This window comes from Paraphaeosphaeria sporulosa (genome assembly GCF_001642045.1).
Source record: "Paraphaeosphaeria sporulosa strain AP3s5-JAC2a unplaced genomic scaffold CC84scaffold_3, whole genome shotgun sequence".
NCBI classification, from domain to species: Eukaryota; Fungi; Ascomycota; class Dothideomycetes; order Pleosporales; family Didymosphaeriaceae; genus Paraphaeosphaeria; species Paraphaeosphaeria sporulosa.
In genome coordinates, this window is record NW_017253362.1 from 49358 (window position 1) to 70531 (window position 21174).

Consider the following 21174-nt stretch of genomic DNA (forward strand, 5'->3'; position numbering starts at 1 on the left):
GGTGTCCATCCATCATCACTAGGGACTGTGATGTCGGCTCCTTTCTCGAGCAGAAGCTTGACCACTTCGAGGTGGCCACTACCTGAAGCTGTGTTGACAGGTGTCCATCCATATTTATTCGCTTCGCTTTCATCGGACTTTCCTTCGAGCAATAATTCAACAATTCTTGCCTCACCGTTCATTGCAGCCGTATATAGGGGTGTTCGACCCATGGAGTCTTTCAGCGTATGATCTATACCCATACCGATAAGAGCCTTAGCCATGCTTGCTTGCCCCCCGGTTATAGCAGCATTGATCGGCACTCCGTACATTCCTCCCTCTTTGTTGGGGTCTGCACCCCAGCCAATCAATAGGTCGAATGCTGACTGATGACCCTTGAAGCACACCGCTTGTAATGGGGTGCCATACTCGCCTCCTATCGCGTTCAATTGAGTTTGGCCTTCTGCCCAGATATGTTCCATGACTGCGGGAAGATTGAGCAAAGCTGCATAGTACAAAGGTGCTGCAGGACCAGAATCTGTCTTTTCAGCTCCAGCTGAGGATGGTTCGTATGTCTCCACGTGTCTTCTCCACTGCTCAAAATTCCGATTTTTAGGATCGAGAAAAGCCTTCGCCAAATAAACTAGTTCAGTGTCATCATCTCTCGCAGAAGTCATGTGAGAGTTCCAATGCCATGCGGCATAACGGGCGAAACTACCGCGTTCCTCGGCCCCTTGCATAGTGCGCTGCTGCCAGGCATCATCGCAGCTTAGATAGCTAAGACAAACTTTTGCGAGGTGCTTGTGTTGTTCAGCCTGTGTGAGAGATTGATCGGATTTGACAAAATGTCTGGATGCCCAGGTTTGTTGTAAGGTGGAGAGTAAATATTCTCGAACTGATGGATGGATTAAATGAATGGTTCTGTAACCAGCTCCGACTCCAGTTTTCTCCATCCTGACCTCAACGAGGGCTCCGCAAATGTCGATAATCTCGCCTTTGATGTACTCATCATCGATATTGTCTGGCAGTTCATCCCACTGTATCGTTTTCCCATCATCACTGAACTCAAGGATGAGAGCCTCAGTGATCTCGGAGACCGTCAATGGCCGCAATGCAAATGTTGTCCACCTCAGTATAGCCAAGGCACGATTTTGGTCCTCGGGAGGGTGACTTAGGATGAAATTCCAGTTCCGTTCATAGGTTCTTTCGAGACCAATCGGCATATTTTTGACGATGTTCTGAAGTTGCTTCGCATTTTTACCGCCTCGCAACTGGTCCTGTTGTAGTCTAATCCACAAGAACATGCCCTCACATTTTTCAGTGAGCTGTTCCGCCAAATCCTGTCTAAGGCGGTTATCCTTGTTCGGTAGCTTCCTGTCGACCACAGTTTTGGAGAAACGTGATATGTCGTGTCGAACTTCTTCTTTGGTGATTCTACAATGTTGTATGACGTGGTTGGTATCCTGGTCTCCTTTTGGGGACAATCCCTCGTATATGTCTGTTTCGTCTCTACTTGTAATCAGTATACGTGAAAGGGCTCCCTTGGTAGCCTCCTTCAGCTTCTGCAAGAAATGTGAACGGGCACCCTCTAGCCGACTGTATTCGTCGAACCCATCCAAAAACAAAACATAGCTACGAGGTTCGGATTTAACAAGTTTGAGGAGAGACCAGATCGCAGCCTCAGATGCTCTTCCTCCTGGTTCACAATGCCGTCGTACTAGATCCAAGACGTTTGAGTCTAGCTGTGCTATTTGTGAGATCCAAGATCTGATGATAAATGTTGGGTCGCCACCAGCTTGAGCGTGGGGAGAGGCGAAGAAATAAGCAACAGGAAACGATTTCTCGGCTTTCAAGTGCTCGACGAGTTTCGCGCAAAGTACCGTTTTCCCATATCCAGCAGGTGCATGAATCCACAGCACTCTGGTCACACCGACTGGGTACTCGTCTGAAATCCAATCATTATAAGCGGGATGTGATAAGATCCATTCGCATGTTCCTTCGAGACGGGACGAGATTTGTTTATCGAAATACTGTGTAACATCGGAACGGTGGTTGTACTTCGTCACATCAAGCCAATCATTCACTGTGGTCTGTGAGTCTAGCTTTGCCTTAAGATCCATATCCTGTAGATATTGAAGAATCGCCTGGATATCTGCATGTCCGATCAGATCCCGTACCTGCTTATCTATGCGAGCATGTAAGTCACGCTAATAAAACGGCATGAAGACCCTACCCGCAAAGTGTCCTTCCAACTCATTCAGTTGTTGCGATGAATAAGGCGCGCGGTTCGTTGGAGAGACCAGGTTGGAAAGTCTATTGGTAGCGTTTCGAGCCATCTCGACTTGTTGGCCAAGCGTTCCATTACGTTTAAACGCCCCGCTAGGCTCGTCTCTTATAAGTTTCGGAAGTACAGTTTTGTACTTATCCTTTGCTTGCTCCATCATAGACTCAGGGATACTATCGAAGGCTTCGCCATAGCCTCGGAGTTCGGTGTGCAATCGCGGTCCCGTGTGATCATCGACTTTAACAGGATGACGCGCAGGACCAAGAATCCTCTTTAGGATGGTCTCCAAATTCTTGCCTTCAGGCTTGAAACCATGAAGTTCTTTCATCATTCCATCTAAAGTCCCAGCTACGTTTGTCTGTACTTCAGGCCTCGGCTTATTGCGCTGAAACTTTGGAACCACGTAGCGTGGCATGGAGTCGATGTCTTCGTGGGCTACAACATGTTGCAAAGCGCTCGTATGGACGTTGAAAATGCCAGGGCTAACACGTCGCTCTACGAACTCTCGATCATGTGCGTTTGGGCGGGGTGAAGAGCATCCGCCTTCGTGGTCTAGCTGCTCCATAGAAAGTTTTGCTATTGGCATTACCAAAGATTGACCCTCGAAAGATTTCATGATCTTTCTTTTGAGTCGAGCAAATGCTTTCTCCCGTTTCTCTCCGTATAGAAGCGGTATGTGGATGTCAAAAATTCCAAGCAAAGAGTATGCTGCATCCTCTTCCCGTTCCGTGTGGCGATTCTTTGCCCATGACATTCGCTCGTCGATACTAAACTGGGGCAAAGGACAACCTTGAAGAGCTTGGATAGGAATTCCAGTGATACTGTGAATATCTTGCACCAAGGAACTCTTGTCCCCGATCTGTTTACCCTCCAAGGAATAGAACTCGACACATGCCGGAGCAATAAGCTCCTGTAATGTCCATCCGCGGGTGAACCATCTGCTCTTCCGGAAAGATTGGCCTCCGTTTGCGAAGTCCCTGCACGAAACATCCAGTAGGTATACGTAGCATTTCTTGGAATTTTGGTACCAGCGGAACATGGAGTTGATCGCTTCCGAGAGCTCTGCACTGCTGGACTTGTTGATGCAGCATGTGTCCACCCAGCAATAATCCAAGCCGTCACGCCGAGCTTGTTGTGCACAAAACAAAACTTTTTGATAACCAGTCTTATGTTTTCCGTTGCCACTTGAAAGGTCGTCAAAGGTCCACTCTTGCCCTTTCTGCCAGGTGTGGGAGAGGATCGCATAAGGAGGCACCTTTTCGTCAGTGGTCAAGTCTTCGGTTAGACCGAGACCGCCGTCACTTGTGTACTTCAGAAGTCGCATCGCGTCGCGCAGCGTAGCCGGAGCTCGTAGGCGGAAGCGGTAGTGGCAGGTTGGCAAGACTTGTGCGGGGCAGGCTGGGAGATCGACTGAGTATGCCGGCTCGTTCAGCTAATCACCACGGCTGAGATGTGGCCGGTGCAGGATAGTGAGAATCCTAAGTGGTACATAGGTATCGTGCCGACATACAATCATGTAGGAGGTTCGCAACGTGCGAAGGACGAACTGCATCATGGTGGACAGTGAAGAGCACAGCCTAGATGGCTGAGGCGCAGGCAAGGCTGAAGAACACGTAGCTGCTGCACCTGCATACAACGCCGCTTATCCGAACCTAAAACGTAGAGGACGCTCTTTCGATTTGTTAGGGTAGAGACACATAGGAGACGATCGATGAGTCATAAGATGCACACTTCGCATCCGGCTTTGAATGCGAAGGCATGAGGTTGATGAGCGCGCTTCGAGCCCGTGGTTCTTTCCGGCGCGCGGGAGCGTCTGCTAAGCCACTGAACCGGTAGTTCCCGCTGCGAGGCGGTCCGTGCGGATCACCCAACGTCGTGCCGGAGCCCCGATGGCGCCGTCAGAGTCCGACTACGAACCGTCGACAAGCGAACTAGGGGGCGGACGGCCAAGGCGCTCGATGCCCTGCAGCAGCTCCCTGCGACATGAGCAGCAGCCACGGTACCGCAGCGACGCAGAACGGCGGGCGACGCCAGGGGAGAGAGGATGCGGAGCTGCGCAGCACGGCAACGAGGGCGAAGAGACTCTTCCATCGGACGATCCTACGGCACCGCAAGCAGCACTGGGAGGCCTTCCGATACTTCAAGACGAAGTGGTGCCGGTGCTGGAGAAGTGGGAGCGCACGAGCGGGGCCCAGTTCGAGGCGGCCAAGACGAGCTTCATCCGAGGTAACGGCGTCCAGCCATTATGCACACGTTCGAAGACCCATAATAGTGCTCCATGGCCTCGATGTTCTCATCAAAGTGGAGAAGTTTGTGATTGTGTAGGTAAAGGAATAGATCATCCCAGAGAATCTCTTGGACCAGATCCCGGCCTCATATTGGAAAGCAATGACGACTAATGAGCCGCACACAACTTCTTGGAACACCCAGGTATGATCAGATCACTTCCGCGAGAAGAGAGAGTCGAAAGTATGGATAAGTTCTCTGCCCCTGTCACGCCGGCACTGGCATAAGAACCCTCCGACCTGCACGAATTCTGTGGAAGATTTCGTTGACATCTTTTCTCTTCGCCTAAGAGGAGATCTCGTCTGCAGCTTCTATGAGACTATAACCAGTGTCCGATCTTCTGTTAGGGTAAAACTCGAACACAGACACCTCCCCAAGCCAGCCAATGACTTGGACCGCCATCTTGTAAATCTCACTCATAATGGGTAGCTGAGTTTGTTTCTTTTCCATACTAGCCTGATCAATACACAGAGCATCGGTCCAGACATGTAAAGGCCGTTCATACGTGGAAGACAGATGGTGTAGAATGCCGCAGACATTCTCGGAAAGGTTTAATGTTCCTCGTAATCCACGTAACTTCCTCTTCAGCGTAGAGTCGCCCCAAACATAGGAGATGGCTAGGAAGGGTTGCACATGATCCAGAGATACCGTCACAAGGTCCCAACCATAACTATCACTTGGACAGTCATACAGTAAGAGTGAAAATCCCAGCTCTCGCCCAGACGTAGAAGCCTAATCGACCGAGGCTCCAGAAGGGGTACGTATTAGCAAGGTTAGTCCTCGAGAGGCATAACGTGTTCCATCAGTCATCCGGCCACCCCACTAAAGTGAGCGACACCTCAACACCGATATCTCCCCAACTACAGGGCATTTTTAAATACAATTTTGTAGAAGGATAGTTTATTGCCGTCTACACTGGGTCCTATTGTGTCCTTGCTCATGGCACTTGCTACACGTTGGTGGTGCTCACTGGAGTCCCTGAGTAGGCCCAGCCTCAGCAGCCTCAGCTAGAGCTAGATGAGCTGTAGCACCTAGAGCGCGGCCCTGCTCAACCTGTAAGATGCCTCCTGTAGCAATATACTGTCTCCGCCTACCCTGCCTTTGCCTACGCCGAGAGTTAGCTACCCGTAGCTTCCTATTCTCCTCTGCCAAGATTGTTGCTGAGTTCATTGCTAGCTGACAGCCTTTAACAAATTGTGCGATAGCTTGGCTTGTAGGACTCTGAGACTGTCTCTGGATGCGATCTCGTACAAGCTTTGCCTGCCGCTCAAGCTGGGCAGTAGTATGAGGCGTATCCACTGTTCATACTGCCTCAGGGCCTGCTGCTGTCCCTGGTGGTGGCGGGGTCCTGACCACTGTCAGGTATGAGAGGACCCGCTCTGGGTAAGGAGGGATTAGACCAGTTGCTCGAAATCCACTCTATAGAGTCTGCTCTATGAATACAGAGCTCCGTACGCGTAGGTGGAGAGAGAGGAACGCATCCTTATCAATATGGAAGACACCTTGGCGGGCAAGCTCAGCAATCTCATGCCCATACGCTGCCTTGAGTGGGGAGAAGCAGCTCACATCAAGAGGCTGCAGGAGTTGGCTTGTGTGCGCAGGCATACAGAGGCTGATTATCTTATGCTCTATATAGTAGGCATCGAACTCAGGAGTAGCATGGCTGCTGTGGCCATCTAGGATGAGCAGCCGCCAGGTGCCTACTATACGAGCCTCTGTGTGCTGGTTGAAGTGCTCTAGCCAGGCAAGCCCTAGCTGATCAGTGGTCCAGCCATTGTCGCTAACTGCGAGTACCCAGTCGGCAGGTAGGCCCTGGTACCAGCCGGCCTGGTGGAGCTTGCCAGAGAGGATGATAAGGGGTGGTATAGACCAGCCAGACGCACAGATACACTCAATCGTCGCGACTCAGTCTCTGTTGCCTGGCTGTATGCGTATAGCTCTGCCTATAGTGTCTGAGCTTGTGACCACCTTAGACGATGAGGACCCAACACCCACCATAAAGCCAGTCTCGTCAAAGTTGAAGGTATCTCGATCCTGTATCTCGTACCTTTGGCGCGTCTCCTCCACAAGCATGTACCAGGCAGAGATCTTGATAGGATCCTCACATAGGGCGCGCTGGCTATAGATCTATCCAACTTCCAGAGCTCTGGCTGAGTGTTGATAAAGCGGGATACCCAGTTCTTGCCTATAGGTGCGGGGGGAGGGACCTGGCCGCGTGCAGCAAGTAAATTATCTGCCATTCGTCGTACGTCAAAAATCTGGGGCGGAAATCCTCGTCGGTCAAGCACAAGGATCCACTGAATAAGGGACTGCTGCTCGCTAGGGTATAGCTTTCGTTTCTGGGCGTTGGCTTGTGCCTGAGGTAGGGCACCGCTCATGCGTCCTCGGAGCGTTGTTCGAGGGATATTGTATAGCTGTGCAGCACTTTGAGTACTGAAAACTTGCTTATTCTGAATTGTTTTTATTGAAAGAGCTAGTCTGACTTCTTTCCGGGATTGCTGAGTACTCTGGGGGGCTGGCATGGCGCGTTTTGTGGAGGACGCGTCGCGCCATTTTGGTGGGTTGGCGGATGACTGGTGGAACACGTTATACAAAATAGGGTAGAGAAAAAGTCATGTGGGTACATCCCACGCCTAAAGCAGCCCGGATCTGCCTCATCCGACGCCTAAACGCTCAACTCACGCCTCCTTCCTAATCAGGAAACCGTAGAGCCGTAATACGGCTCAAAAAGCTACTACTGATGGTTGCTACTACGGCGCTAATCGTCTACGGTACTGATTGCTACGAACCGTAGCTTGGCAATACCGTAGCAACCGTACTGCCGACTGCTGGAAGCGCTGACTGTTTGTCGTGTTTTCAGTGCTTCACGAATCACAGCCACTCGGTTCGCATTCATAGTGTCGGGATAGGGAATTAGTAAGCCAGGCGTCAGATGGAAATAGGAGGAATGATGGTGGCCCGTTACAGTAAGGCTTGCATGCCCAATTTATCTTTATCCCGTATTGCAGCTAGGCTGTGAAGGCAACTGTTCCACAAAGATACGTTTTCGATAATTGTCAGCGGATAATTGTCAGCGGACGATTGTCAGTGGTATCAGAGTGCTGAGTAATACTTCAAGTTTCTGTGTGCAGTTTCTGTGTGCAGAAAGCCAGATACATAGCCGAGTAGTTGTCCTACTCAAAGTACCAACATACTTCGATTATCTCTACGCCATGGAAACCAAAACAACAGTTCTGATCACAGGCTCTAACAGAGGCATCGGACTTGGTCTCGTGGAACGTTTTTTGGCGAAACCGTCGCATGTCGTCATTGCAGCTGTGCGTAACCCAGGCCATCCAACTGCTCAGGCCTTGCACAGCCTACCTACAGGTCCCGACACCCAACTCATCGTCGTGAAAATCGACGCCAGCATTGAGAAGGACGCACATGATGCTGTTGCGAAATTGCAGCAGAAACATGGAGTTGGGCATCTTGATATTGTAATTGCAAATGCGGGCGTGGCATACATTTATCCCACCGTCGCAGATGTCAAAATAGAGGATATCAAGGCCCACATGCAGCCGAATGTATATGGTGTCATCGCACTGTATCAAGCTACTCGGGGATTATTGAAGAAGGCTGCGCGGGAGCCCATCTTCATGATCATGGGATCGTCGGCTGGACTTTTGGGGTAGGTGTCTCTTTTCATTTACCAAAGCTTCAACCGTTTCGCTACATTCTTTAGCTACTCTATCCAGTGCATGTTTTTTAAGGAAACGTCTAGGAACCATCTCCCCATACCCAACGCTGCTTACGCCCCTACTAAAACGGTACTTAATTGGTACACCCGACGCGTTGATGCCGAAGATAACTGGCTCAACTGCTTTTCTATCGACCCCGGACATGTGTCAACGGATTTGGGCAACGCGGCGGCACAAGCTGTGGGAATGGGCGATCATGCACCTACAACTGTTCAAGAATCCTGCGATGGCATGATGATAGTTCTGGCAAAGGCTTCCAAGAAAGTGTATGGTGGAAAGCTGGCGGTGTATACCGGAGAGTTTCATGGGTGGTAAAGGAAATTCTATTTTATTTCCTTCTGTTCTGACAGCAAATATGTGACAACAGCGTGGGTTCCCATTGGTAATTCCCCTGCTTTCTAGCTATCTGTCTCACCGTACGTCGGGATCCGTACGGTTGACTGTGCGCCGATGCGGTCCTATCGACACCTAGGGCTGGGTGTCGATGCCGCCCTGGGATAGCCGCCCTGGGATAGGGCTTGAGATTGGGAAATGGCGGCTTCGTAGGCGGTGGGCGTGGGATAATGCTGGTCGTAGGATCAAGGAGGTCGTATTCCTCTCTAAGGCGCGTCGCAAGCGTAGCAGCTACCTTAGTAGTTCTGTGCAGGTTATCTTTGCTACAGATATCGTTGGCGTGCTTGGTTGCCATGTGCGCGGCAAGGTGCGGAGGTGCAACAGCGTAGGCACAGGACCTGCATACTAGCACGTGGTATTCAGGATAGCAGATGAACAGATCCATGGCCAGCCTAAGGACGAAAAGAATGGCAGGAAAGACAGGTAAAGTATTATGTAGTGACGGGATGTATGCTTCCTACTGAAGGCGCGCCTCTCGTTCACCATCAGGAGTTTGTAACCGCAGAGACGCGACCAGAACACGATAGCAGGAACGGTTGTTCGGGCCCACCAGTATATCTTATCTTCTTAGTGCTTACAGCAGTAGGAAGGCGAGATTATTCTTGTTAAGGGAGTAGCCGAAGGGGGTTTTGAACGAGGCCTGGCGCTAGCCAGGGGTGCCGTGCTCTCTCCGACGCGGCTCATTGGCTGAGAATTCCGTCAAGGGTAGGCTGGAATTCTTTATATAATTATCTTAGAATGCAATCAACGAGAAAAGACTTGCCATCCATATCCATGATCATGGTGTGTTCCGTTTCATAACCACCAGCAATACAGGCGCGTATGCATTGAAGCCGCATAGCTGGTCGTTTCTCGGCTAGCTATAAATGTCGCAGTTCAATCTACGTTACTATCGATCCTATTCGGACCGAGTCCTCATGGACTCCTGAGCATCGCGACAATCGTTATAATCCAGCTACTCTGAATAAGCCAACAACCCCTCAGAGCATTCAGAGCCTCGAATTTATTCCATTCTGCTGAACGAAGACGTTGAGAAATTGGTGTTGCCATCTTCGAGTAGTGAATGCCAATTTTAAGATTGTTGCGCAGAGAGGAAGAAGCATGTTATATAGTGAACACTAAGAGAGACTAATGCACAGCGCCGCAGAGCCAATCACCTTAAAGCTCGATCTTCAGATCGTATGGTTAATACTTAGGTAGTCTATCTACTTCCTTCCATAAGAACACATGTAGTAGATCGTAATACTTAGGCGGCACCTTAATAGCTAGGTTAATATCCTTCTTCTCTACTAGCGCCTTATTAATGTCTGCTATTAATACAGCATAGATCTTATATCCCGGTTTTCTCACTAGACTTATTAGGGGCGCTGCTCGTATCGCATATATATTAAGCTATAGGGCGATAGCATAAGGTGCGTTATTATCTAATATATCATCCTATGGTGATTCCTCTAGACTATTGATTATAGGAGCTTCGTTAAGGCTACTAATAGGCGTTAGGTCCTGCTCTTATAACTAGCGGCGTAGTAATTTATACTAGTTATTATATCGCGCTCTCTATATTAAAGTGAGCTTCTAGATTTAGAGTGATGGTGTTCTCTACGCTTTACTAATGCCGGTTATATTATCACTCTTCGTGATAGAGGAGCTCTCTAATCTAATATAAGAGTTGCTATCTATGTGCATGTAGTAGTCTTAATAGCACTAGGCTATAAATTCTAGCTATTCTATATTATAATTCAGCCTTACTCAATGCTTATACATCCAGGGCTATCTAAAAATTATCTAGTGCTGGCTAGTAGTCGTTACGTAGAGCTTAATCTGCTCTATATAGTTCTAGTAAAGGAGACGTATACTAGCTATATATATAATCTATCTATTCTTAAGTTATTATCTATTAAATCTGGTAGGCTATATAACGTAGGGTAGTAGCTATAGATGTAGTTTTAAGTTATGCGCGAGGTCTTAATGGATAAAACTATATCCTATAGCTCTAGTATTAACTAAGGTAGTTACTAATTATTTAGCACTACCTTGCTAGATTGTATAGGGAATGTTAATCTGTATTTCCTAAGTTCCACCTAATGGATGAGTCCATAGATCTATTAAGACTCGTATCTAGCGTAGTCCCATTAAGTGACTTATCTCTAGGACTAGGCTTTTCCCTATAATAATTGTTGTTGTCGCGAGCGCGATTGAGATGAGGAGCGAGAGCTCGTATCTAATAATATATCTAATCTAGGTAATGGCGCGCGTTAACTTAGAGAGCCCTATTAATTTATAGTCTATATCTATGTCTTCTTAGGGCACTCCCTAGCTATATATCTATGGGCGCTGCATGTGAAGTAAAGTCCTTTCTATTAGTATTAATCCTTCTTCTACTCTAATAGAGTCGCGCGTAATAATATATTAATCTCTATTATATCTAGGTTAAGCTACTATCTTGGAGTCATGACCTTATAGGTATAGTTTAATTAGTGGGTCGGGCAGGTAGGTAGGTATTAGAGGTCATTATTATATTAGGCGATTAGGTTGGCGTATTCATTAATATTAGATGGAATTTTGGCTCCTACCATTGCGCGTTAGAGGTTATTAGATAGTGAGTAGTATAAGGCATTAATCTATACTTCCTTATTTAGATTGGTATCTACTATAAGTCGTCAAAATTTAGTAAAGTGGCTAAGGAAAGGGCGCTTTCCTTATTTAAAGTTATCTAGCTTACTCTAGGTAGATAGTGTTCTATTTGGATTATTGTATGTAGTATGGAGGAAGGTAATTAGCTTCTCTATAGTAGCTATATTAGATCCTATTAGTGGATCTACGAGCGTTATAGGGTTATAGTTAAGTTGCGAATGCGCATATATTAATTTGGCGCGTTTAGTTGGGTATTAGTTAGTATTGCCCTCTAGCTTTATGCGTAATTAAGAGATAAATAGAGGTAGGTCCTTCCTCTTGCTAGTAAATATGGGTAGGTTAGGTAGTTAGTCGCTTAGGTGCACCGTCTTTATAGTTATTAAGCCATTGCCAGATGGCGTTATAGAGGGCTCTAATGACTCCTTAGCTAGGGTCAATATAGGGGAATTAGTAAGGCAAATAGACTTCTTAGGCATGGTAAGCTTCTTGCGTAGAGCCTCTATATCAGCTTAATACTAATCCTACATCTATTAGAGAGACTACTAGAAGGCTTCCTATTAAGCCTACTAAGCTTGCTAAAAGGTCTCCTGCAGCATCTTAATCTATTCCATTATTGCCTATATCATTAGGGTTGGGTCTGCTGAACTAGTTATGTTGGTTAGTTAGTGTGATCCAACGTAATGTCACAAGAGTAATGAGCAAGATGTCTAAGGCCTAGGTAGGCTAGATTAATATACTACATTTGGTATCTACGTGTAGGTACAAGACGTTGGATAAGGAGAAAAGGTCCTCTCCCCTATCTAGCGTAGATCTATCTTCTCACTTCGTCATACGCCCTCGCCAAGGGTGGCTAGTGCCATGCTTTGACCAATTAGCTAGCAGACGGGCCACCCATCTAATAATCTATTAACTGGCTACCAGCGCGCAATATCTCTAAGATATACTACTACTAGTAGTATATCCATGCTTATTAGGTAGCCTCTAAGGTTACCGTAACACTCTCTATATACCTACTTATTTATTATACCTACTCTAGCCACTTAATTGTCAGATTCACACAGTGATTTAATGAATACCGGTGATCTAGAGATGAGATGGGTTTATTATTCGGTGTATTGGCCGAGGTTCTATCTAGGGCGCCCTTTGGTGTGGGTCTTGGCAGATAACCTATCCTAGCCCTATTTTAGCCAAGTCTTAATATCCTACCTCCGGCCTCCGCCCCAGCCATCTAATAACAACACTAAGATACTTAGAACACGCCCTCATATCTGACATTAATATAGGCTATTTCTCGCCATTAAAGTAGATATATGGTAATTAAATTTCTAGCTTAGTACGTAACTATATTAACTATATTAATAAAACTACTTTCTTACTAGCATTTAAAGTAGCATTTAAGCACTCTATTATAGAGAGTAATATTAAGATAAGCTTTTAAGGCGGTAGTTATCACGAGAGCAACGAGTAAGATGTCTAAGGCCTAGATAGGCTAGATTAATATACTGCGTTCGGTATCTACGTATAGGTACAAGACGTTAAATAAGGAGAAAAGGTCCTCTCCCCTATCTAGCGTAGATCTATCTTCTCGCTTCGTCGTACGCCCTCGCCAAGGGTGGCTAGCGCCATACTTTAACCAATTAGCTAGTAGATGGGCCACCCATCTAATAATCTATTAACTGGCTACTAGCGCGCGATATCTCTAAGATATACTACTACCAGTAGTATATCCATGCTTGTTAGGTAGCCTCTAAGGTTACCATAACATTAGGTCCCTCCCTCTCTTATAGTCTAAGCTTGCGAGGATCTATGTAGGTGTCTAGTTTAATATTATTTCGGACGGCTATCTAATCTGCCTATTTAGGTCCTCTCTATTAGGGTACTTCTAATGGTACTCCTCTGCAGCGGCGGTGTTAGCAAAGTCGATTACTGGCTCCTAGGTCAGGTCATCGTATCTAGTCCACTTAACCTGGTATTCGTGTCGTTTCTGGCGTCGATTGAAACAGAGGTCAACTATCCTCTTAATATAATACTCTGGTTCTGCGTCAACTATTACTGGTTCGGGTGGCTCTACCTGCTATCCTGGTAGATAGGCGTTGTCTGGCTCCGCTGGCCGGAGTAGATTCACATGGAATATAGGGTGTATCCTTATTGATTTAGGCAGCTCTAGTTTATAGGCATGTGAGGAGACCACCGCGCTAATCTTATATGGGCCTACATTCTTCCAGTTAAGCTTCTTAGAGCGTCGTTGTGTCCTTAGGTTTCGTGCGTCTAGCCAGACACGATCGCCTATCTAATAGGTAGGCGCTGGTTGTCGTGTATAATTCGCATACTCCTGGTGTAAGGCTTACGTCCAGGTTAGTTCCTCGCGAATAAGATCTACTATATCTTTTATCTTATCCACCATGCGATTGGTAGTAGCTGCGTCGAGTCTCTGTCTATAGGGCCTAGACACTATAGTGGGCGGCTCGAACCCCATGCAGGGATTCTGGCCGTAGTAGATTAGGAAGGGCGACGCCTATATAGACTCTAACACTATATTGTTGGCTTTAAACTGTACCATAGGTAGCCAATCCACCTAATTATCCTACGTATAGCTCGTATATGCACGTAGTACCTGCTCTATTACTATGTTTACGTTTTCTGTTTGTCCATTAGTCTCTGGGTGATACGCTGAGGATAACAGTGCTGTAATCTTCAATTGGCTATAGAGCTCTGTCCAGAATGCTGAGACGAACTGGCTACCTCTATTAGAGACTATCATAGTGGGTAGTCCTTGGTTGGCCCATACGTATCGTAGGAAAAGCCGTGCTGTCTCTGGCGTAGTGATCTCCTTATAAGGAATTAGGTATCTATACTTGCTCAACCAGTCAACCACTACCATGATGTTCGTGTATCCCTTAGACTCTGGTAGGTCTATTACAAAGTCTATAGAGATGTGTTACCAACGTCGTTCCGCAATAGGTAGAGGCTTTAATAGACCATGGTACTTATCTCTAGACGACTTTGCCTTGCGGCAGGTATGGTAGTAGGCCACATATCACTTAACCGTCTCAAACATCTTGGGCCAATAGTATTCCCACTACAGGATCTCCAGCGTCTTGCCTCTACCCAGGTGGCCGCCTATAGGTGAGTCATGGACGTGGCGTAGAAGCTTAATCTTAAGTTCGTCATGATTAGGTATTATTATATGATCGCGATAGTATACATGATCATTTCTAATCTTATATTTACTAAGTGTCACTCTCTTTGACTTATAGGCTCCACTTCGTAGGAGCTATAGCGTCTTAGTAATCAGCTCGTCATTTAGGTATTCGTCATCTATAATCTGTACGATCGTCCTGTCCATGATTAATAGCCGCAGATCTATGGTAGGCTTGAATAGCTCGGGGTGCAATAGCATCTAATTATGAGCTGCCCGTGCTCCTTTCTATGCTAAAACGTCCTATAATCGTCTCGTGAGCGCGTCTGGCTTCTCGCCTTACTTACCAGGGCGATAGGTGATCGTGAATTAAAATCGCAATAAGTACTCTAACTAGTGAGCTTGTCTATGGCTTAGCTACTTGGTCGTTGCAAAGTACTGTAGGTTCTTATGATTACTAAGCACCTCAATGGGAAAGGTAGCGCCTTCTAGTTTAGGCCTCTATTATTCGAAATAGCGCATAATCGCTAGTAGCTCCTTATTGTATATCTCGTAGTTGCCTTTAGCGGGGTTTATTCTCCTAGAGTAGTAGGCGACTGGTCGTAGCTCTCTATCCTTGTCTTTCTGGGATAGTACTCCAGCCGTTACGTAGTTAGAGGCGTTAGCCTCTACCACAATGGGTAGCTCTGGGTTAAAGTGGCGGAGCATAGGAGCGCTTATAAAGGTAGCCTTTAGCTAATTAAATGTATCTTAATAGGCGCTACTAAAGTGGAATACTCGATCCTTCTTCGTGAGGTTCACTAGTGGTGAAGCTAATCTTAAGAAATCCGGTATAAATTGACGATAGAAGTTTGCAAAGCCTAGGAAGGCTCTCATATCCTTCACATTCCTTGGATATTCCTAGTCTTATATCGCCTCCACCTTCTTAGGATCTACCTAAATACCCTTCGTGGTAATCACGTAACCAAGGTATATGACTTAAGTTTGATGGAACTTACACTTATTGATATTAAGTTATAAGCCTACTTCTTCTATAGCCCCTAGCACTAGGTGTACGTGCTATTGGTACTCTAATAGTGATTCACTATATATTAGGATGTCGTTAATATACGCCGTGTAGAAGACATCTAGGTATGGTTGTAGTGTATTATTTATATAGTATTGGAATGTACTTGGGGTATTGGCCAGTCCAAAGGGCATTACTAGGTATTCAAATAGCCCATACCTCGTACGGAAGGCTGTTAGCCATTCATCCCCCTTTGCTACCTATAGCTTATTAAACGTGGTGATAATGTTAAGCTTTATGTAGTACTTAGCCTTGCTTAGGCGGCTTAGTGTTTCTTAAAGTAGAGGAATAGGGTATTAGTTCTTAATAGTTAGTATGTTTAACGCTCTATAGTCCACATAGAATTATAGTCCTCCACCTGGCTTCTTTACAAAGATAACTGGCGAAGCTATAGGGGACTTGCTAGCACGTATGAAGCCCTTAGTAAGGTAATTAGTAAGGTACTTCCTTAGTACTTTTAGTTTATCTTAAGACATGCTGTATAATGGTCCAAATCCAGGCTACTTACCACCCTAAAGCTCGATCTTCAGATCGTATGGTTAATGCTTAGGCAGTCTATCTACTTCCTTCCACGAGAACATATGTAGTAGATCGTGATACTTAGGCGGCACCTTAGTAGCTAGGTTGATATCCTTCTTCTCCGCTAGCGCCTTATTGATGTCTACTATTGATATAGCATAGATCTTATGTCCCGGTTTTCTTGCTAGACTTATTAGGGGCGCTACTCATATCGCATATATATTAAGCTGCGGGGCGATAGTATAAGGTGTATTATTATCTAACGCATCATCCTGCGGTGATTCCTCTAGACTATTAATTGTAGGAGCTTTATTAAGGCTGCCAATAGGTGTTAGGTCCTACTCTTATAACTGGCGGTGTAGTAATTTATGCCAGTTATTATGTCGCGCTCTCTGTGTTAAAGTGAGCTTCTGGATCTAGAGTGATGGTGTTCTCCACGCTTTACTAACGCCGGTCATGTCATCACTCTTCGTGATAGAGGAGCTCTCTAATCTAATATAAGAGTTGCTATCTGTGCGTATGCAGTAGTCTTGACAGCACTGGGCTATAAATTCTAGCTATTCTATTATAATTCGGCCTTACTTAATACTTATACATCCAGGGCTGTCTAAGAATTATCTAGTGCTGGCTAGTAGTCGTTACGTAGAGCTTAATCTACTCTATGTAGTTCTAGTGAAGGAGACATACACTGGCTATATGCGTGATCTATCCATTCTTAAGTTATTATCCATTAAATCCGGTGGGCTGTATAACGTAGGGTAGTGGCTATAGATGTAGTTTTAAGTTGCGCGCGAGGTCTTAATGGATAAAACCATATCCTATAGCTCTAGTGTCGACTAAGGTAGTTACTGATTATTTGGCGCTGCCTTGCTAGATCGTATAGGGAATGTTAATCTATATTTCCCAAGTTCCACCTAATGGATAAGTCCATAGATCTATCGAGACTTGTATCTGGCGCAGTCCCATTAAGTGACTTATCTCTAGGACTGGGCTTTTCCCTATAATGATCGTCGTTGTCGCGAGCGCGATTGAGATGAGGAGCGAGAGCTCATATCTAATGATATGTCTAATCTAGGTGACGGCGCGCGTCGACTTAGAGAGCCCCATTAATCCATAGTCTATATCTATGTCTTCTTAGGGCACTCCCTAGCTATATGTCCATGGGCGCTGCATGTGAAGTAGAGTTCTTTCCATTAGTATTAATCCTTCTTCTACTCTAATAGAGTCGCGTGCGATAATGTATCAATCTCTATTATGTCTGGGTTGAGCTACTGTCTTGGAGTCGTGACCTTGTAGGTATAGTTCGATTGGTGGGTTAGGCGGGTAGGCAGGTATCAGAGGTCGTTATCATATTGGGTGATTAGGTTGGCGTATTCGTTGATGTTAGACGGGATTTTGGCTCCTACCATTACGCGTTAGAGGTCATTAGATAGTAAGTGGCGTAAGGCATTAATCTACGCTTCCTCATTCAGATTGGTATCTGCTACAAGGCGTCGAAATTTAGTAAAGTGGCTAAGGAAAGGGCGCTTTCCTTGTTTAAGGTTATCCAGCTTACTCTAGGTAGATAGTATTCTGTTTGGATCGTCGTACGTAGCGCAGAGGAAGGTGATTAGCTTCTCTATAGTAGCTATGTCAGATCCTATCAGCGGATCTACAAGTGTTGTAGGGTTATAGTTAAGTCGCGAATGCGCGTATATTAACTTGGCGCGTTTAGTTGGGTATTAGTTAGCGTTGCCCTCCAGCTTCATGCGCAATCGAGAAATGAATAGAGGTAGGTCCTTCCTCTTACTGGTAAACATGGGTGGGTTAGGTAGTTGGTCGCTTAGGTGCACCGTCTTTACAGTCATTAAGCCATCGCCAGATGGCGTCATAGAGGGCTCTAACGACTCCTCAGCTGGGGTCAACGTAGGGGAATTAGTAAAGTGAATAGACTTCTTGGGCGTGGTAAGCTCCTTGCGTAGAGCCTCCATGTCAGCTTGATGCTAATCCTGCATCTATTGGAGAGACTGCTGGAAGGCTTCCTATTGAGCCTGTTGAGCTTACTAAAAGGTCTCCTACAGCATCTTAATCTGTTCCATTATCGCCTACATTATTAGGGTCGGGTCTGCTGAACTAGTCATATTGGTTGGTTGGTGTGATCCAACGTAATGTCATGAGAGCAATAAGCAAGATGTCTAAGGCCCAGGTAGGCTAGATTAATATACTGCGTTTGGTATCTACGTATAGGTACAAGACGTTGGATAAGGAGAAAAGGTCCTCTCCCCTATCCAGCGTAGATCTATCTTCTCACTTCGTCGTACGCCCTCGCCAAGGGTGGCTAGTGCCATGCTTTGACCAATCAGCTAGCAGACGGGCCACCCATCTAATAATCTATTAACTGGCTACCAGCGCGCGATATCTCTAAGATATACTACTACCAGTAGTATATCCATGCTTATCAGGTAGCCTCTAAGGTTACCGTGACAGTAGTATAGTCCTATATAACCTAGATATAGTACTCTTAAAGTTTAATATATAACTATATATGCCTATACTAGCTCTACTAGAGGCTACTATATAGGAAGCTAAAATACTAAATAATATATATAAGCTAGAGGCATAATTAATCTTAATTTATAATTAAGTTTAAAGTTATAAGAGCTTATTACCTACTTCTATAATAATAATACTTAATTAGCTTAAGATGGGAGCTGAAGTAATAGCCTACTTAGCTACCTTATAAGAAAGCTAAATTACCAACCTTAAGAGAGCTAATAAAGTAGCTATAAAGCGTAAATAGCGCAAAAGAAAGTGGATCTAGAAGCAAGGGACCTTAAATTAAGTAGATGGAGAGGAATTGATCGCTCAAAGACGCGTTAATAAGCAGCTAGGAGAGGAGATGCATGAGAGCAATGCGCGCGCGCGAGTGGGCAGAGCAGAAGGCGCTGCTGACGCTGCGGCGAGGCTGGCCATAGCTCTCGTACATGCTAGAAAGATGCGCAAGATACAATATAATATAGGAGCTATCTATATATTGTAGTACGTACGCGCGGTGTGGAGTACTCTAAGTTGCAAGTTGTCTGAAGTAGGTTGAGGTAGCGCGCTCGCTTATATAGCGCGCTCGCATATGAAGTACGTTAAATACTAACTAGTTATTCTATCCTTCACTATCTTCCACTTCCTTGTTGAGGTCCCGCCAAATCCTTGAGGTCCCTAGGGATCTTGCTTTAGGCCGGACATCATCACGTGACCCTGAGATCCCATGAGTCCTCGCCTCTGCCGGGCCTCATTACGTGATATCAGTGTTTGCTCATTCCGAGCAGCGTCGTTACTGCTGACCTCTTGTTCTCTATCGTCAGCCAAATGTAACGTGGCGCCATCTCCCGCCGATTCCCTGTCGTGCTTCCTTGTGATCGTAACAGATCCCTCTCCTACCCTTGGTTGTCTTGCCCGAGAACCAACCCTAACCCTTTAGGACTAGCTACCCTTCTGGGTTCAACACGTCCTAGAGTCCTATGAGTCCTAGAGTCCTATGCGGGATCCTCGCCCATACGGGCCTGGGATCGGTGGGACTCGTGATATGTCACGTAATCTAGGTTAATGATCTAGTAGGAGTCGGTGGTTTAAGAGTATAAGAAGCCCATAACCCCGCGCCACGCGCGTGGGTTCTAATATCATTGAATACCTGCGCAAGGTCCGAACCTAGTCTAGGTAAGTAGAAACCCCTTATAGTATAAATCACCTTAATTATACATAACAGAATAGCTGTACCGCCGCATGATCATCCATTGTCGTTAGGCATACCCAGGAATAATCATTTTTATCGGTAATCAGACCAGCTCCAACTTTTTCTCGCTCACATCCACCAAGGCTATTAACGTATTTGCTGGTAATTTCCGCGACGTCCATGTGTGTACCTGGGTTTAGCGCCGCTTGACATTGCACCGTGCCTGCAGGAAATCTGCTGTTTCCTGCAATTGGCACCAACAAAGGCTTCGGTTTGTCCTTGAAGTCGTACCAATTCAAGGTTGACAGATGCGTCCTGAGGGCACTTGATGGATTGTCGCAGACATGGATATGGATTTGCTCCTCGTCTCTCGAAAGGACCGAGTTGACGGACAGCGTCCCCCATTGCCTTGAGGCCACTGTGCCAGCGCCTAGGAGCGACTGTCCGAATTCCCAACCTCCATTGTCAGAACCCAATTGCAAGATCCCCGGTACCTTTTTGGAGGTCGTAATCAGCTTATGATCGTTAAGTAACCACCAATCTCCGCTTTGAATGCAATTTAGGCTGCTCTTTTTCATGCAGAGGCACAGGCTGTGGAAGTAGAGGTAACAGGCGTCGCATTCGATGTTGCCTTGCACGCATCCTTCGAAGCATTCCACGAGCTCGCCAGTAGTATCCACATGGCAGTAAGGATCGTTACACTTCATGCCCTTACCCCCACAACTTGGGGTAAGGGACGTGCGAGTTGGACAGTCGCAATTTGCTACTGAGTTGCCGACAATATCAGCAGTACCACAGGTCCCTACCCCGCCGATGTTCCAAGGCAATGATAATAGTACGGAGAGGAATGCGAAAGGTCCCATGGTAATCATAATATGAGAAGCAGGTTGAATGTTGGAGTGTCAAGGTGCAAACGCAGTCAGATTCTGAGATATTGGAGGTATTTACCTGAGGATGACGAAAAACCAGGTGGTTTATATACACTCAGTACATCCGTGTTGATCCGGTCGGCCATTCCAGATCGTGCTGACTGCGCAGTGTTACTTGGTACACGAAGCAAGTTCTCGGGTACGGATTCAGGGTCCACAGTCAGACCACTTGCATTTCGTTTGTTGGAGGCGCATTTTATTGCATGTGGTATACCCTTGGCATATGCTATTGGCGAGCTGCGAAATTCAGTTTCTAAATGGGAAGGACTTTCTGTATTAGGCCTTGTCGTATATGGACTTTGCGCGGTTATGAAGGCATTGGCAGGCAAAGGCATGCTTCGCGGCATGATATGACTGACCCGAACCAATTTTGCTCAGAACCATAACTCCTTTTCGAAACAGTACATTGTCGTGACCTTGCTGGTACGCGTGATGCGGAATGTGGGGTGCAGAAAACTGGGCGAGATAAAGCTCGAACGCTTGTCATCACCGTCCAAGA

At 46.3% G+C, this 21174-nt stretch overlaps 4 protein-coding genes across 4 annotated transcripts; 1 reads left to right on the forward strand and 3 right to left on the reverse strand.

The window, feature by feature from the left end:
- Positions 1-2772: 2772 nt before the first annotated feature.
- On the reverse strand, positions 2773-3587 carry CC84DRAFT_1184913 (HET-domain-containing protein; the record flags this gene model as incomplete). The annotated part of the gene is made up of 2 exons (XM_018180777.1): positions 2773-2819; positions 2864-3587. 2 exons carry the CDS (start codon positions 3585-3587, stop codon positions 2773-2775), a joined length of 771 nt encoding a protein of 256 aa, XP_018038176.1.
- A 4134-nt stretch (positions 3588-7721) lies between these two features.
- Positions 7722-8637, forward strand: CC84DRAFT_1161886 (NAD(P)-binding protein). Its single transcript, XM_018177851.1, has 2 exons — positions 7722-8219; positions 8313-8637. Exons 1-2 carry the CDS (start codon positions 7762-7764, stop codon positions 8602-8604), a joined length of 750 nt encoding a protein of 249 aa, XP_018038177.1. The 5' UTR covers positions 7722-7761; the 3' UTR covers positions 8605-8637.
- Positions 8421-9235, reverse strand: CC84DRAFT_520637 (uncharacterized protein). The gene has a single exon (XM_018186603.1). It carries the CDS (start codon positions 9065-9067, stop codon positions 8618-8620), a length of 450 nt encoding a protein of 149 aa, XP_018038178.1. The 5' UTR covers positions 9068-9235; the 3' UTR covers positions 8421-8617.
- Positions 9236-19630: 10395 nt separating this feature from the next.
- On the reverse strand, positions 19631-20814 carry CC84DRAFT_520655 (uncharacterized protein). Its single transcript, XM_018186604.1, has one exon. The coding sequence runs from the start codon at positions 20616-20618 to the stop codon at positions 19767-19769; it is 852 nt and encodes a 283-aa protein (XP_018038179.1). The 5' UTR covers positions 20619-20814; the 3' UTR covers positions 19631-19766.
- Positions 20815-21174: the final 360 nt, after the last annotated feature.

Excerpts from the sequence above, each read along its gene's own strand:
- CC84DRAFT_1161886 (XM_018177851.1), top strand. The coding sequence starts at position 7,762 with ATGGAAACCAAAACAACAGTTCTGATCACAGGCTCTAACAGAGGCATC. Across the intron at positions 8,220-8,312 it reads TCGTCGGCTGGACTTTTGGG|GAACCATCTCCCCATACCCA; the intron begins GTAGGTGTCTCT and ends GGAAACGTCTAG.
- CC84DRAFT_520637 (XM_018186603.1), bottom strand. The coding sequence starts at position 9,067 with ATGGATCTGTTCATCTGCTATCCTGAATACCACGTGCTAGTATGCAGG.
- CC84DRAFT_520655 (XM_018186604.1), bottom strand. The coding sequence starts at position 20,618 with ATGATTACCATGGGACCTTTCGCATTCCTCTCCGTACTATTATCATTG.